Here is a 19,345-nt window from a genome sequence, read left to right as displayed (position 1 = left end):
CCCCACCCCCCCCAAAACCCACAGCACCCAGCCCCCCAGACACCCAAAAAAGGGGGCCCCCACACCCCACCAGCCCAGCCCCACCCCCCCAACCAGCCCCACCCCGAAACCCCGCCCGGGGCCCAGCCCCCACAGCACCCCACCACCAGCAGCAAGGCCCCCCAAGACCACCCACCCCGCCCAAAAACCCACACACCCCGCAGCAAAAAAACCCCAGCCACCCCCCCAACCCCCAACCCCCCCAGCCCAGACCACCAGACAGCAGCAAGCAAGCCCAGGCCCCCCACACCAGGGGGCCACCCCCCCCAAGGGCCCCAGCCCCCCCCCCCCCAGACCCCGCGGCCCCCAGGCCAACCCACCACCAAACCCCCCAGCAGCAAACACCGCCCCACAGCACCAAAAACCCAGGCAGCCCCCCAGCCACCCACAAAACCCCAGACCAGACCCAGCACCCCACAGCAGCCACCCAAGGCACCCAGCACCCCCAAAACCCAGCCCCCAGCCCCCCGCCCCCAGCACAGGCACCAGCACCCAAGCAGCCACACACAGCCACCACAGCCCCCCCCACCCCACAGCAAGCACCACCCACCCCCAAAGACCCACCCACCACCACCCAGCCCACACCAGCACACAGCAGCCCCCAGCAAAACCCCACACAGCAGCAGACCCCAGCAAGCACCCCCGCCCCACCCAGAAACCACACCAGCCCCACCCAACCAGCAGCACCCCACACCAGCACCCACCCAGCAACCACCAAACAGCAACCAGCACCCAGCCCAGCACACAGCACAGACAGACACCCAAACAGCAGCACCACCACCAGCAGCCCACACCAGCACCGCCAGCCCACCCACCAGCCACCACCCCACACAGCACCCCAGCCAACAGCCACAACCCCCCAAACCACCCCCCAAGCCCAACCACAAAACCCACCACCAGCCAGCAACCAGCCCACACAGCCCCACCCAACCCACACCACCACCCCACACCACAAACCCCAGCCCCACCACAACCCCACCCAGCACCCGCAGCCACAGCAAGCACCCACCCAAACCACCACCAAAACACAGCACCCACCCCAACACAACACACGACCCCCCCCCAACACAGAACCACACACCCCCCAACAGCAACAGCACAGCACCAACCCCAACCACAAAACAGCCCAGCACCACCAAAACCCAGCGCCGCACCACACCACCCCCCCCACAGCAACAGACACCCACACAGCCCCACACCCCCCAGCAGCCCAGCACAGCCCCCACAGCACACAACACCGAGCAACCACCGAAGCCCCAACCCCACCCACCACACAGCCCACCAGCCACCACCCCAGCCACAAACCACCAGCCACCCACCAGCCCCACCAGCACCACCCCACCCACCCAACCCCCCCAACAGCACAGAAGAGCAACACACACAACCCAGCACCACCCAGCAACACCCAGACCCACCCCCCCCCCGCCACCCCCACCCCACAGCCACAGCCAACCCACCCACCAGCCCACGCCCCCCAAACCACCACAGCACCAGACCAGCACCCAGCCCACCAGCACCAGACAGCACAACACCACACCACCACAGACAGCAGCCAACAGCCAGCAACCACCAACCCACCCACAACCCAACCACAGCCACCAGCCACCCCAGCACAGCACACCCCAGCACCAGCCAGGCAACAGCAACGCCCCAGCCAGCACCGCCCAGGCACCACCCAAACAGCAAACACCACCCACCAGCCCCCCCCACCAACCCAACCCCCCAGGCCCCACACCACCAGCCACCCACACAACAAGCCGCACACCAAACAGCAGCAGCACCAGACCCCAGCACCACAGCCCCAGCACCCCAGCAGCAAGCCCAGACCAAACCCCAGCAGCCCCAGAAAGGCCCAACCCAGCACCGCACACACCCCCACCAGCCAGCACCACCAGCCCCAACCACAGCCACACAGCCCCAGCAGCAGCACACCCAGCACAAGCACACCCACACAGCAGAAACCCACAGCACCACAGACACCAGACAACAGCACCCCACCAGCCAGCCAAAAGCCCACAGCAGCCACAGCCACCCCAGCAGCAGCACCCAGCACAGCACCCAGAGACACCACCCCAAGACAGCCACCACCCACCCAGAAAAGCACAGCAAAGACAGCCCCCCACACCCCAGGCAGCACCAGACCCACCAGCACAACGCACCAGCAGCCCCACAGCCACACAGCACCCCCGCCACACCAGCACAACCAAAAGAGCACCCCCCACCAGCAGCACAAGCAAAACAAGCACACCCAGCCCCCACAGCCCCCACCAGACCAAAGCCAACACCAGCAGCCAGCCACCCAGCACCAGACCACCACAGACAAAAACCCACCACAGAACCCACAACCCCACAGCACCACCACAGCCCCACCCCCCGCCAGCACCAGCACCACCCCACCACACACCAGCAGCAGCACCACACCAGCACCACAGCCACACCACCAGCAGCCCAGCACCAGCCCCAGCCCCCAGAACACCCAGACCAGCCCAGCACCACCACCACCAGCCCAAGCAGCAAAAGGCCCCCCCACACCACAGCCCCACAGCCCACCAGCCAGCCCACCCCCACCACCCAGCACCCCCCAAACACACACCCCCACCACGGGCCCAGACACAGTTCCCCAAGCCCCCCAGCGACAGACCAGACACCACCAGCAACACACCAGCACACCACCAGCCCCCAGAGGCACACACAAGACCACACCAACACAGCCACCACCCCCAACCAGGCACCCCACACCACCGCCAGCAAGCAACCACCCCACACACCCCCCACACCCGGGCACCCCCCCACAGCAGCGGGCCCCCAGACCCAAACCACACCCCACCAGACACCCCCAGCCACAGCCAGCACCACAGCACACCCCCAACCCACACCAGAAACACCACAGCAGCCCCCAAGCAGCCCCAAGCAGCCACCCCAGCACCCACAGCGCCCAGAAACCAGCCAAACACACCACCAGCAGCAGCAGCACAACCCACCCCAGCCAAACAGCACCACCAGCACACAACCACACAAGCAGCCCACCCCAAAGCAGCCACACCCAGCACAACCACCAGCACCCACCCACGCAGCCCACAGCACCCCAGCCCAGACCCGCCCCCAGCCACAGACCAGCACCACACCCCAGCCCGCCCACACCACCAGCAGCAGCAGCACACCCCAGCCACAGCACAACACCAGCCACCAGCACCACCCCCAACCACACAAACACACCCACCAGCACCAAGCCCCACAGACCACCAGCCACCACCACCCCCCCAAAAGGCAACCAGCCCAGCACACAGACCCCAGCCCAGAGAAACACACACACCCAAGCACCACCAGCAAGCACAGCCCAGCCCCACCAGCACCCCAGAACCACCACCAGCAGCAGCACCCCCACCAGCAGCAGCAGCCCAGCCCAGCAGCCCAGCACCCCCCAAAACCCACACCGCAACCAGCACCCACCAAGCCCCACCACCCCACAGCCCCCCCCCCAGAACCACCCCCCCCACCCCCCCCCCAACCAGCCCCCACCCAAAAACCCCCCACAGCAGCCAAAAAACCAGCCAGAAAACAGCAGCAACCCCGCACCCCAGCAGCCCCACACCCCCAACGGCCCCCCACCACCACCACCCCCCCAAGCCCAGAGCCCCCCCCCCCAGCCAGCCCCCAGCACCCAAACCCAGCACCGGGACACACCAGAAACCCCCCCCACAGAAACCCCACACAGCCCCCCACAAGGCCAGACAACACCCACAGCCCACCCAGCCACACCCCCACCACCACACGCACCACCACCCCCCCCCAAACACCAACAAAACCCGCAGCGCACAGCCCAGCACACACAAAAACCCCCAAAACCCCCCCAAAACCCACCAAAAACCCCCCAGCAGCCCCCAGCACCACCACAAAGCAGCACCCCCCACCCCACAGACAGCAACCACCACAGACCCCCCCAAACCACAGCCAGCCCAAACCCAGCAAACCCAGCCCCCCCCCAAAAACCCAGCACCCCAGCCCCAGCACAGCCACAGCACCCCAGCAGGCCCCACCAAGCAAAAAGCCCCCAACCCGGGCCACACACAGCCCCCAAGCACACCAGCAAACCCCAGCCCACAGCCAAGCCGCACCACAGCACCCCAGAAAAAAAACCCACACCGGGGCCAAACCCAGAACCACCAGCCCAGCACACAGCAGCCACCCCACCCACCCCCACCCCCCGAAAACAGCCCCAGACAGCCCCACCCCCGGGGGCCCCCCCCCAAACCCAAAGGCCCACCCCCGGGGCCCCCCCCCAACCCCCCCCAAAAAACCCCAAACCCACCAAAAAAAGGGGGCCCACCCCCCCCCAGACCCCCACCCCCAGCCCCCAAACCCCGCCCAACCCCCCAAACCCACCCAGCACCCCCCCCCCAGAAAGGCACCAGCCAGACCCAGGCCCCACCACACCAAAAAGGCAACACAGCAGCAGCCCCCCCAAAACCCAGCCCAAACACCCACCCACACAGAAACCCCCCCCCCCCCCCCAAAAACCGCCCCCGCCCACCCCCACAAGCCAACCCACAAAAGCCCCCCAAACCCCAAAAACCCCCCAAAAACCCAACCCAAAGCCCACCAAACCCCCCCCCCGGGGCCCCACCCCCCCAGAAACCCAACCCCGGGGCCCCAGCCCACAAACACACCACAGACCACAGCCACCACCCAAACCCCACACACCCCCAGAACCACACACCAAGCCAAGAAGCAGCAGCAGCACCACCACAGACCAGCCAGCACAGCCCCACCAGCCCACCAGCACACCCAGAGCACCCCACGGGCCCCCTCGACAGCCCAGCCCCACCACAGCCCACCAGCCACCAGCCACACAAGCCAGCACCCCCAGCCCCAAAAAGAAACCCCACCAGCAAAACCACAGCAGCACACCACACAGCCCACAAACCACCAGCACCCCACACAGCAGCACCACACAGCCAGCACCAGCCCCAGCCCCCAGCGCACACCAGCAGCCCCAGCCCCAGCAGCCCCAGAACAGCAGAGACCAGCCAGCACAGCAAGCCAGCAACCCAGCAGCACAGCAGCACCCCAGCCCACCAACCAGCCCACAGCCCCAGCACACAGACCCCAGCAACCCAGCAGCAGCAAAAAACCCCCCACGACACAGCAGCACCAGCAGCACAAACACCAGCACCACAGCACGCCACACAGCACCAGCAGAACCACACCGCCCCACCACAGCACCACCCACACCAGCCCAGCACAGAGCAAGAAACCCCACAGCAACAGACCCCACAGCCAGCACAGCACCACCACCAGCACACCCCCAGCAACAAGCCACAGAAGCAACACCAGCACAGCAGACAGCACCAGGGGCACCAGCAGCCAGCCCCAGCAGCGGGACACCCCCAGCAGCCCACACAGCAGCAGACAGCACACCCCACAAGCAACCCCAGCAAGCCACACAGACCAGCCACCAGCCAGCCCACCCATCACACACCCAACCACCCCAGCCACCACCAGCAAAACAGACAGCCAGCACAGCACAGCACACCAGCCACCCAGAACAGACCAGCACCAGACAGCAAGCCCCACCACCAAGCCCCACAGCACCGCCACCCACACAGCACCCAAACCAGCACAGCAGCAGCACAGAACCACACACACCACAACAACAGCCCAGCCCACAAAACCCAACCCCCCCCAACCACCACACAGCCACACAAAACCAGCCCCCAACCAACACACAGCACAGCACCACCAAGCAGCCACACCAGACCCAGCACAGCAGCAAGCACCAGCCAGCCACCAGCCCACAGCAGCACAGCACCACAGCCAGCACCAGCAGACACCCACGCCAGCAGCACCAGCACCGCCACCACAACACACCCAGCACCCCGCCCCCACCAGCCCACCACACCAGCACAAAGCAGCCACCCAGCAGACAGCAGCCACACACACCCCCAAAAGCCCACCAGCAGACAGCCAGCAGCAACAGCACCAGCCCAGCGCACCCAGCCACACCACACCACCCCACACCAGCCACAGCAGCCCCGCACCAGCAGCCCACCAACCACAGCACCCCACACCACAGCACGCACCCCCCCCAACAGACCACAGTAGGCCGCGGCAGAGCACAGCCCCCGCACCCCAGCAGCCACCAACACCCCACACCCAGCACCCCCAGCACCAGCACACAGCACACCCAGCGGGCCACACAGCACCAGCCACACAGCAGCCCCAGCACAGCACAAACAGCAGCAGCACCAACCCACCAGCACAGCACCCAGCAGCCCAGCACACCCACCACCCCAAAAGCCCAGAAACCCAGCAGCACAGCAACACACCACAGCAGCACACAGCACACAAGCCCAGCACAACAGCACAGACCCCCCACACCACCAGCACCAGCACACAGCCACAGCACACCACCCAGGCCACAGCACAGCCCCAGCAGCACCCCCCAGCAGCACAGACACAGCCACACCGACCACGCCCAGCCAGCCCACACAGCCAGGCAGCACCAGCCAGCAGCACCAGCAGCCCCCACCCCAACCCCAGCAGACAGCCCAGCACCACCCCACAGCACACCCACACACCACCAGCCACCAGCAGCAGCACAACAGCACACACAGCCAGCCAGCACCAGCCACACACACAACCCCACACACCAAGAACAAAAACAGCCCCACACCACAGCCAGACCCCCAGCACCCAGCCAGACAGCCCAGCACCCCAGCAGCACCACCGACCAGCACCAGCCACACAGAGCACCAAAGCCACCACCACACCCAGCACAGCCCAAAGCACCACCCACCAGCAGCAGCAGCCCCCACACACCCAGCACCAGACACAGCCCCACCCCCCGGGCAGCACACCAGCCAGCCCCACAACAGCACCCCCAGCACCCACACCCAGCACACCACACACACAGCAGCAGCAGCCCCAACCACACAGCCAGCAGCACCCCACACCAGAGCACCACAGCAGCACACCCAACCACCAGCCACACAGCGGGAACACCAGACCCACCAGCACAGCAGCACACACCAGCACACCCGCCCAGCAGCACGACACACCCCCACCCAAAGGCCACCAGCCACCACACCCACACAGAGCCAAAACACACAAGCGACCCCAAACAGCCAGCAGCAGCACCACCAGCCACACAGCCCACACCAGCCACGCAGCCCACCAGCCCACCGGGCCCACAGACACCACCACCACCCCACAAAAGCACCCGACACCACAGACCCACCCAGCCCAGACCACAGCCCACAGCACAGGACCCCCAGCACACCAGCACACACACAACAGCACCACACCACCCCAAAACACACCACCACACAGCCAGACACCCAGCAAAAGCAGCACCCAGCCCCAACACCACACACCACCCAGCCAGCAGACACCAGCCCACCACAGCCACACACACAGCACCCCACCCACCCCCAAGCCACACCCACCCAGAACCCCCCAGCAGCACAGCCAGACCCACACCAGCAGCGGGCAAGCAAAACCGCACCAGCACCCAAAACAACACACCAGGACCACCACAGCAGCACCACCAGCCCCCAGACCAGCCACACACCACCCCAGACCACCACAGCAGCAACACAGCACCAGCCCAGCAGACACAGCACACACACCACAGCAGCACGCACAGCAGCCCCCCCCAAACCCAGCAGAACCCACAGACACACAGCCACCAGACAGCCAGCACAGCAGACCAGCCCAGCACGGGAAAACCACCAAGCAGCCGACACAGCACACAGCCAGCACAGCACAGCCCAAGCACAGGCCCACAGAACACCCAGCACCAGCCCAGCCAGCACGCACCCCACCGCACACAACCAGCCCACCAGCACCACAGCCACCACCACCAGCACCACACACCACACCAGCACACAGACCAGCAGACCACACACCACACCACACAGCAGCACAGCAGATCCACAGCACCCCAGCCACCACACACACACCACCAGCCACACAGCAAACAGAAAAACCCAAACACCCACCCCAGCAGCAGCAACCCCACACCAGCAGCAGCACCCCACACACCAGCCCACCACACACCAACCAGCACCACCACACCCACCACCACCCCACAGCCACAGCCACAGAAGCACAAACACACAGCACCACCCACAGCCCACCAGCCAGCACAGCACAGCAGCCACCACACAGCCGCTACCCCCCAAACACCACACACAGCCAGCCCAACCCACCCCACCCAAAAGCAGCCAGCACCAGAGCACCCCACCCACACACCAGCACACACCAAGCACACCCAGCCCCAGCAGCCCCACCAGCGCCCGCGCCCAGCAAGGCCCCAGCGCACACCCAGCCCGGGCAGCCAGCACCAGCAGCACCAAGCACCACACAGTCCACAGCCACAGCCCACCACACACAGCAGCCCACAGCACCAGACACACCACAGCAGCAAAAGGCCAGCCCAGCACCGCCCAGCACCACAGCCACCCAGACACAAAACAGCAGACCAGCCAGCACACGCAGCACCAGCCAAGCACAGCCACACCCCCAGCAGCCACACCACCCCAAAACCAGCCACCAGCACCACCACCACCGGGCCAGCACAGCCCCCAGCCAGCCCACCACACCAGCAGTCACCCCGCACCAGCAGCAGCACAGAGCCACACAGCACACAGCAGCCCAGACCCCAGACCAGCAGCCCACCCACCCCCAGACCGCACACCCAAGCAGCCCCAGCACGCCCCAACCAGCACACAGCCCACCCCCCAGCACACGCACCAACCCAGCCAGCCCCACACAGACCACAGCCGGGAACCAAGCAGCACACCCAGAGCAGCACCAGCAGCCACCAGCACAGACCAGACCAGGCCAGAGCACCCAGCCCAGCAGCACAGCAGCAGACAGCCCAGCACCAGCCCCAGCACCCACACCACCCCCCAGCAGACCACAGAAACACCCCCAAGGCCCACAGCACCCACCACCACAGACCCACCAGCACCAGCCCAAACACCAGCACCCCACAAGCAGCCACACAGCCACCAAGCACCACACCCACACACACACCCCAAAGCGCCCAGCACAGCAGCACGCACACAGCCCCACCAGAAACCCCAGCAGACAGCCAGCCCAACACCACAGGACCACACACCAAAACCAGCACGGGCAAAGCCCAGCAGCCACAGCAGCCCCACAAGCAGCCACAGCACCAGCCAGAACCACCAGCCACCGCACACAGCACCCCAACACCACCCCAGGGCCACAGCACCAACCCCCACCCAGCCCCAGCAGCAGCAACCAGCCAGCCCCACCCCACAGCCAGCAGCCCCACACACCCCCACACAAGCACCGCACAGCACCAGCACCCAGCACAGCACCCAACCCACCACCAGCAGACCACAACAACCACCCCAGCCACCAGCACCACAGCCATCACCAGCCCACGGGCCCACGGGCCAGCAGCCCCCACAGCCAGCACGCACAGCACCCCCCAGCACACAGCACCCCCACCCAGAGGCCACCAGCACCCAGCAGCACACCACACACCCACACAACAGCACCACCACACAGCCACAGACCAGCACCAGCCCAGACACACACACCAGCAGCCACCAGCACAACCACAAAACCCACAGCCCCCAGCACCGCAAGGCAGCCCCAGCCCACAGCCAGCACAGCCCCCACACACCACCCAGCACCACACAAGCCCACACCAGCCCCACACAAAACACCAGACCAGACCAAGCACCACACACAGCCACCACCCAGCAAGGACCACCAGCAGCCCCACACACCACAACAGCCCAGCCAGCAGCACAGCCCACCACACCAGCACAGCACCCAAGCACCACCCCAGCCACCCACAGCACACAAAACCCCCAGCCCACCCAGACACCACCCAGCCCACACCGCCAGACAAGCACAACCAGAGGACACCAGCCCCAGGCCACAGCAGGCCAACACACAGCACCCACAACCACACAGCCACCACAGCCCCCAAAGCCCGACCACCCAACACAGCCCACAGCCCCAGCCCCGGGGCAGCAGCACACCACACCACCAGAAACCCAGCCCACCACAGCAGCCCCCCACCACAGCACCCAGCAACAGCACCACAGCCAAACACAGCACACCAGCCAGCCACCAGCACCCCCAGCACAGCCCCCCCCAGCCAGCACCACCACACCACACACAGCCCACAGCAGCACCAAAACACAAGCCAGCACACACCCAGCCAGCACCAGCCAGCACACAGCACACCCACCAGCCACACACCCACCACAGAAACCCCAGCAGGCCGGCCACACCACCCCACCACAAAAGCCCCCACCCAAAAAAAGAAAACCCCACCCAACCCCCACCCCAAAGAAACAAGCCCCCCCCCAAAAACCCCCCAAAAAACCCCCCCCCCCCCCCAAAAAAACCCCCAAAAACCCAGCAAAAAACCCCCAAAACCCCCCCAAAAAAACCAGCCCAGCAGACAAGACCAAAGCCCCCCCCCCCCCCCCCCCCCCAAACCACACACCACCACCCCCCCCCCCCCAGAAACCCAGCCCCCCCCACCACCCACCCCCAGAAACCCCCAACACCGCCCCCCCCCCAGCCCCCAACCCCCCCAGACCCCCCCACCCCAGCCCCCCAAACCCCCCACCCCCCCCAGCAAAGCCCCCGCCCCCCCGAACCACAACCCCAACACAGAAGCAGCACCCACCACCCCCCCGGCCCCCCACACACCCCGGGGGCACCCCCCAACACAGCCCAAACACACACCAGCCCCCCCAGCAGCCCCCCAAACAGCCCCCAGCCGGGAAAACAAACCAAAAACAGAAGCACCCACAAACCACCCACCCACCCCCAGACCCCACCCCCGCCCACACCCCCCACAAAAAACCCCCCCCACCACCCACCCCACACCCAGCCCCAACCGAACAAAACCCCACCCCCCCCCAGCCCCAACCCCACCCCAAACAGCCACCCCCCAGCACCAGAAAGCCCCCCACACACAGCAGCAACCCCAGCCCAAAACCCCCCACCCCCCCAGAACCCCCAAGACCCCCAAAAAAGAAAACCCCAACCCCCAGCAAACACCCCCCGCCAGCCCCACAGGACCCCAACCCAACCCCCCAAGCCCCACCAAAGCCCCCAGCCAACACCCCCCCAAACCAACCCCAAAACAGCCACACCCCCCAACCCCCAAAAACCCCCCACCCACCCCAGCCCCCAGAAAAAGACAGCCCCAAACCCCCCCAAAGGGGCCAGCCCCAAACAGCCACCAGCCCCCCCTCCCCCCCAGAAAAAAAAACCCCACCCAGAAACCGGGCCCCCCAGAAACCAGCACCCCAAACCCCCCAGCCCCAACCACCCCCCCCCCAAAACCAGCCCCACCCCACCCCCCCCCCGCCCCAGCCCCCAAACACCCCCAGCAGCCCACCCCCACCCCCCCAAACCCAACACCCAACCCCCAGCCCCCCAGCACCCCAAACCCAGCCCCCCCCAAAAAAAAACCAAACACACCCCCCAAAAACCCCCACCCACAGCAAAACCCCAAAACCCCCCCCAGAAAACCCCCCCCCAAAACCCCCCCAAAAAAACCCCAGAACCCCACCCAAGCAGCCCCCAACCAGCCACCCCCCCCACCCCAAAACAAAACCAAACCACCCCCCCCGCCCCAAAAAAACCCGCACCCCCCCCACCGGGCCCCCCCCCCAGCCCAAAAACCCCCCACCCCCCCAAAACCACCCCCACCCCCAGCCCCACCCAAAAACCAACAAAAACCCCAAAAACCCCCCCCCCCCCCCACACCACGACCCACCAGCCCAACCGCAGAAACCCCCCCCAAAGACCCAAAACCCAAACCGGCCCCCCCCGCCCAGCCAGCCCCCCCCCACCCCCCCCAACAGAAACCCAGCCCCCAAAACACCCAGCCCAGCCCCACCCAAACCCCCCCCCCAGCGGGACCCCCACCCCAACACCCCCCAAACCCCCACCCCCCCCAAACAACCACACAACCCCCCCCCCCTTTTTTTTTTTCCCCCAGCCACCCCCCAAACAGCCCCCACCAAACCCCCCAACCCCCCGCACACCCACCCAGCCAGAAACCCCCCCAAAACCCCCCCCAAAAACAAAACCAGCAGCCGGGCCCCACCCCCCAAACCAGCCCCAACCCCCCCAAAACCCCCCAAAGCAGCCCCCAGCGCAGCCCCCAGCACCCCCCCCCCAGCACCCCACCCCACAGCAACACCCCCCAAACACCCCAACCCCAAGAAAAAAGGACCCCCCCCCAAACCCCCGGGAAACCCCAACCCCAGCACCAACCCACCCCACACCAACCACCCCCCCCACCCACAGCCCCCCACCCCCCCACCCCCAGACCACCCCCCCACCCCCACACCCCCAACACACGCCGCCCCCCCCCCCCCCCCCCCCGGGCCACCCCCAAACCCCCCACCCCCACCCCCCCCACCCCCCCCCAAAACACCCACCACCACCAAAAGCAGCCCCCCAAACCAGCCCCCACCCAAACCCCCCAAACCCCCCCCACCCCAAACAGCCAGCCCCCCCCCCCCCAGCAGCAGCACAGCAGCATGCAGCAGCAGCAGATAGCACCAGCAGCAGCACCAGCAACACCAGCAGCAGCAGCAGCAGCACCAGCACAGGGCCAGCAGCGCACCACTAGCAGCATCACCAGCAGCAGGCAGCAGCAGCAGGCACCAGCAGCAGCATACCCAGCAGCAGCACCAGCAGCAGCAGCACCAGCGCATGCAGCAGCAGCAGCACCCAGCAGCAGCAGCAGATCAGCACCAGCAGCATCAGCACCAGCAGCAGCAGCCCGCGCAGCACCACCAGCAGCACAGCAGCAGCAGCAGTCACCAGCAGCAGCACCAGCAGCGCAGCACAGCAGCAAGTCACCAGTCACCTAGGGCCAGCAGCAGCAGCAGCAGGTCAGCAGCACCAGCAGCAGCACAGCAGCAGCAGGCTAGCAGCAGCAGCAGCACAGCACCAGCAGCAGCACCAGCTAGCAGAACCAGCAGCAGCAGCAGCAGCAGCAGCAGCAGCAGCAGCAGCTAGCAGCATGAGGTTTTCTCCCAGGCAGCAGCAGCATAGCAGCTAGCAGCAGGACCCAGCACCAGGGCCAGGGGGGGCAGCGCACAGCATCAGCAGCACAGCAGCAGCAGCAGCAGCAGCATACAGGCACCAGCACCAGGTCCAGCAGGCAGCACCAGGCGCAGCAGCAGCAGCAGCACCAGCAGCAGCAGCAGCAGCAGCAGCAGCAGCAGCACCAGCAGCAGCAGCAGCAGCAGCAGCAGAGCAGCTAGTCAGCGAGCAGCAGCAGCAGCAGCAGCAGGCAGCGGCAGCAGCAGCTAGCAGCAGCACAGCAGCACAGCAGCACCAGCAGCAGAACCAGAGCAGCACCAGCAGCAGCAGCAGCCGCAGCAGCAGAGCAGCAGCAGCAGGCAGCAGCACCCAGCAGCAGGCCACCAGAGCCGCAGCAGCAGCCAGCAGCACCAGCACCAGGGCCAGCAGCATCAGCAGCAGCAGCAGCAGAAGGCAGCAGCAGCAGCACAGCACCAGCAGCAGCCCAGCAGCCATAGCAGACAGCAGCAGCAGCAGCAGCAGCAGCAGCACCAGCAGCAGCAGCAGAAGCAGCAGCAGCAGCAGCAGCAGAGAAGCAGCAGAAGCAGCAGCAGCACCAGCAGCAGCACCAGCAAGCAGCAGCGAGCTCAGCACCAGCAGAGCAGCAGCAGCAGCACCAGCAGCAGCAGCACCAGCAGCAGCAGCAGCAGCAGCAGCATGCAGGCAGCATCAGCAGCACCAGCAGGCAGCACCGCAGCAGCAGCAGTCAGCAGAAGCATCGAGCAGCGCAGCGAGGCAGCAGCAGCGCTACCAGCAGCAGTCACCAGCAGCAGGCAGCACCAGCAGCATCAGCAAGCAGCCGCAGCAGCAGCAGCCGCAGTAGCAGTAGCAGCAGCAGCACCGCACCAGAGCAGCACCAGCAGCACAGCAGCAGAGCAGCACGCACAGGGCCAGCCCAGCACAGGCAGCAGCAGCAGCAGCACAGCAAGCAGAGCAGCAGAGCAGCAGCAGCAGCACAAGCAGCAGAATCAGCACCAGCAGCAGCAGCACCAGCAGAGGAGCAGCAGCAGCACCAGCCACCAGGGCCAGCAGCAGGCACCAGCAGCAGCAGAACAGCAGCAGCAGCAGCCAGCAGCACCAGCAGCATGCAGCAAGCAGAAGCATGCAGAAGCAGCAGAGCAGCATGCAGCCAGCAGCAGCAGCACAGCAGCAGCAGCAGCACCAGCAGCAGCACCAGCAGGCCACACGAAGCAGCAGCAGCACCAGCACCCGGCCAGCAGCAGCACCAGCAGCAGCAGCACCAAGCAGCAGCACCAGCAGCAGCAGGAGCAGCAGCAGCAGCGCAGACAGCAGGCAGGCAGCAGATCAGCAGCACAGCCGCAGCAGCAGCAGCAGAAGCAGCAGCAGCAGCAGGCAGCAGCAGCAGAAGGCAGCATCAGCAGCGAGCATCATCATCAGCAGCAGCAGCCTCAGCAGCATCCAGCAGCAGCAGCTCCTGCAGCACCAGAATCATCACCATCAGCATAGCAGCATGCATCAGCACCCAGCCACGAGGCCAGCATCATCACCATAGCATCAGCACCATCTCAGCATCAGCAGCATCACCATCATCAGCAGCATTCATCATCATCATGAATCATTCAGTGCACATCAGCAGCAGAAGCAGCACAGCACCAGCAGCAGCACCAGCAGCAGTCAGCAGCAGCAGCATCAGCAGCAACAGCATCAGCATCAGCAGCAGCACAGCAGCCAGCCCAGTCAGCAGCAGCTAGCAGCATCAGCAGAGCTAGCAGCAGCACACATCAGCTCACCACAGCAGTCACCAGCAGCAGCAGCAGCATCAGCAGCACCAGCACCAGGGCCAGCATCAGCACATCATCATTCATCACACATCAGCGCATCAGCCTCATCACCAGCATTCATCAGCATCATCATCAGCACCAGCAGCATGCAGCATCATCATCACCAGCATCAGCCTCATCATTCAGTCAGCAGCATCATGCAGCACATCATCATCATCATCCCCTCATTCCTCACCTCATCATCACCCTCATCTCATCATCATCATCATCACCACACCATTTCCATCATAGCACATCTATCATCATCACCAAGATCATCATAATCATCATCACCACATCATCATCATCACCATCATCATCATCATCATCACATCACCATCACCATTTCCATATCATCCACAATCAGCATAATCCACCATCATCATCATCATCATCCCCATCACCACTTTTCCATCATCATCATCATCACACCATCATAATCCCATCATATCAATCATCCTCATCATCACCCTCCACCATTTCCATCATCATCACCATCATCCATCATCACCATCATCATCATCATCCATCATCAGCATCAGCATCATCATCACCATCATCATATCATCCTCATCATCATCATCATCCTGCATCATCATCATCATCATCATCAATCATCACATCAAGCATCACAATCATCAGCATCATCCTCATCATCACCTCACCATTTCCATCATCATCACCATCATCATCATCACCATCATCATCATCATCATCATCCGCAGCATCATAATCATCAGCATCATCATCATCAGTCATCATCATCACCATCAGCTATCACCATCATCATCACCATCATCACATCATCATCATCATCATCATCATCATCACCATCCTCATCACCAACATCATCATCAGCATCATGCACATCTCATCATCATCATTTCATCATCATCATCATCATCATCACCATCCATCATCACCATTCATCATCCTCATCTCATCATCACAATCACCATTTCCATCATCATCATCATCATCACACCATCTCATCATCATCAGCATCATCATCATCAGCAGTCATCAGCATCATCATCAGCATCACCAGCATCATCTCTCAGTCATCATATCAGCATATCATGCATCAAGCAGCATCCAGCCGCATATCACCATCATTCATCACAATCAGCAGCATCCTCATCTCACACCATCACCATTCCATCATCATCACCATCACCAGCCCATCACCATCAATCACCATCAGCAGTCATCACCATCAGCATCTACCAGCAGCAGCATCAGTCATCATCATCACCATCACCATTCTCCACATCATCACCCGTCATCATCATCACCATAGCATCATCATCATCACACCCTCAGTCAGCAGCATCATGCAGCGCATCATCCATCATCAGCCAGCAGCAGCAGCCGCAGCAGCATTCCACCATCATCATCCACCCAGCATCAGCATCATCATCATCATCCTCATCATCAGTCAGCATGCAGCATCATCATCAGCACCTAGTCATCAGCACAACAGCAGCAGATCAGCATCATCATCCATCACATTTCATCAGTCATGCACCAGTCTCAGCAGCACCATGGCATCATCATCCATCATCACCATCATCATCATCATCATCATCATCATCATCATCATCATCTCATCATCATCATCCATCATCATCATCATCATCACATCTCAATCATCTTCATCATCATCATCATCACCATCAGCATATCATATCATCATCTCCTCACATCCTATCATCATCATCATCATCATCATCACCATCATCATCACCATAATCATCTCATCATCATCATCATCATCCTCCATCATCATCATCATCATCACCATCATCATCATCATCATCATAATCATCATCCATCATCATCATCATCATCATTCATCATCATCATCACCATCAGCATCTCACCATCATCATCTCATCATCATCACCATCATATCATCATCATCACCATCATCATAGCTCACATCATCACCATCCACATTTCCATCATCATCATCATTCATTATCATCACCATCATCATAACCATCATCATACATCATCATCATCACCATCCCCATTTTCCATCACCTAGTATCATCATCATCATCACCCTCAAATCACATATCACATCATCATCATCATCATCATCACCATCAATCATCACCATCAATCATCACCATCATCATCACTATCATCATCACCTCATCCATCATCAGCATCACCATCATCATCAATCACATCATCACCATCACCATTTCCATCATCATCACCATCAGCACATCACCATCATCATTCATCATCATCATCACCATCACCATTTTCCAGTCATCTTCAAACATCACAGTCATCACCATCAGCAGTCAGCATCATCATCATCATCATCATCACATCACCATCACCATTCCATTCATCATCACCATCATCATCCATCACCATCATATCTCATCATCATCACATATTCATCATGTCATTCAGCAGCATATCATTCATCATCCACATCATCATCATCATCACATCATCATCATCATCATCATTCATCATCACCATCATCATCACCGATCATAATATCATCATCATCAGTCACCATTTCACCTTCCAATCACATCACCATCATCATCATCCCCATCATCATCATTCATCATCATATCTCCATCATCATCATCATCATCATCCACCATCTCATCACCATCATCATCACATCATTCATCATAATCATCACCATCATTCATCATCATTCACCATCATCATCACCATCATCATCATCATCATCATCATCATTCATCATCTCATCATCATCATCATCATCATCATCATCATCATATCATCATCATCATCATCACACCATCACCATTCCATTCATCACACAATCATCATCATACACCATCATCATCATCATCATCATCCCATCATCATCATATCATATCATCATCATCCACCATCACCATTCCCATCATCCATCCACCATCATATTCCATCAACCATCTCACATTTTTTTTTTTTTTTTTTTTCCCCCATCATCATCACCCCTCATCATCATCATCATCATATCATCAATTCATCATCATCATCATCATCATCATCATCTCACCTCATCATCACCCTTCATCATCATCATCATCATCATCATCATCACCCATCATCATCATCATCATTATCATCATCATCATCATCCTCATCATCATCATCATTCATATCCCCGACAATTCCCATTTTTTTCAATCATCAATCATCATCATCACAAATCATCATCGTCATATCATCACCATCCACCATTTCATCATCATCACCATTCATCATCATCACCATCATCATCATCATCATCATCACCATTCATCATCATCATCATCATCATATCATCCATCACAATCATCATCATCATCATCATCATTCATCATCATCATCATCATCATCATCATCATATCAGCACCATCATCATCCACATATCAATCATCATCATCATCATCACCATCACCCATTTCCATCATCATCACCATCATCATCCCAATCACCATCATCACACCATCACCCTTTCCATCATTCATCACCATCCGCATTCATCACCATCATCATATCATCATCATACCATTCTCATCATCATCATCATCATCATCATCATATAATCAGCATCATCATCATCTTCCATCATTCATCACCATCATCATATCACCATCATCATCTCATCATCCATCACCACATCATCATCATCATATCATCATTCATTACCATCATATCATCATCATCATCATCACATCACCAGTTCCATCATCATCACCATCCATCATCATCACCATCATCATCAATATCCATCACACATCACTATCATCATCCTCATCATCATTCATCATCTCATCATCCATCATCATCACATAACCATTCATCTCACCATCAATCAGCATCATCATCATCATCATCTTCTCACATCATCATCATCATCATCATCATCATCATATCATCATCATCATCATCATCCATCATCATCACCATCATCATCATCATCATCCTCATCATCACCATCATCATCATCACCATCACCATCATCATCATCATCATCATCATCATCAACACCATCATCATCATCATCATCATCATCATCATCATCACCATCATCATCATCATCATCATCATCATAATCACACCATCATCATCATCATCATCATCATCATCATCATCATCATTCATCATCATAATCATCATCGCATCACCTCATCATCATCACATCATCTCATCATCATCATCATACCTCATCATCATCATCATTCATAATCACCATCATCAATCATCATCATCTCATCATCATCATCATCATCATCACATCACCATCATCCATCAACCATCAACACACATCATCACCTAACATCAATCATCCATCATCACCATAATCATCATCATCATCATCATCATCATACCATCATCATCATATCATCCACCATCACCATTTCCATTCAGCATTCACCATCCAT

At 60.2% G+C, this 19,345-nt stretch overlaps 2 protein-coding genes across 2 annotated transcripts; both read left to right on the top strand.

Moving 5' to 3' along the window:
• Nucleotides 1-245: 245 nt before the first annotated feature.
• On the top strand, nt 246-14,659 carry LOC119570469 (mucin-2-like; the record flags this gene model as incomplete). The annotated part of the gene is given in 24 exon segments (XM_037918187.1): nt 246-529; nt 532-578; nt 660-786; nt 916-1,040; nt 1,131-3,440; nt 3,915-4,205; nt 4,747-5,656; nt 5,774-7,298; nt 7,502-8,084; nt 8,296-9,057; nt 9,173-9,242; nt 9,408-10,308; nt 10,589-10,674; nt 11,325-11,417; nt 12,625-12,669; nt 12,730-12,792; nt 13,032-13,079; nt 13,179-13,323; nt 13,418-13,450; nt 13,453-13,514; nt 13,546-13,689; nt 13,692-14,138; nt 14,348-14,439; nt 14,548-14,659. Coding segments are annotated over 24 exon segments (9,305 nt in total), but the record flags the coding sequence as incomplete, so codon positions are not given.
• A 2,408-nt stretch (nt 14,660-17,067) lies between these two features.
• Nucleotides 17,068-19,015, top strand: LOC119570470 (putative protein TPRXL; the record flags this gene model as incomplete). The annotated part of the gene is given in 2 exon segments (XM_037918188.1): nt 17,068-17,157; nt 18,809-19,015. Coding segments are annotated over 2 exon segments (297 nt in total), but the record flags the coding sequence as incomplete, so codon positions are not given.
• Nucleotides 19,016-19,345: the final 330 nt, after the last annotated feature.

This window comes from Penaeus monodon, unplaced genomic scaffold (assembly GCF_015228065.2).
Source record: "Penaeus monodon isolate SGIC_2016 unplaced genomic scaffold, NSTDA_Pmon_1 PmonScaffold_2822, whole genome shotgun sequence".
Classification (NCBI taxonomy): domain Eukaryota; kingdom Metazoa; phylum Arthropoda; class Malacostraca; order Decapoda; family Penaeidae; genus Penaeus; species Penaeus monodon.
This window is presented reverse-complemented; position numbering and strand designations above follow the sequence as displayed.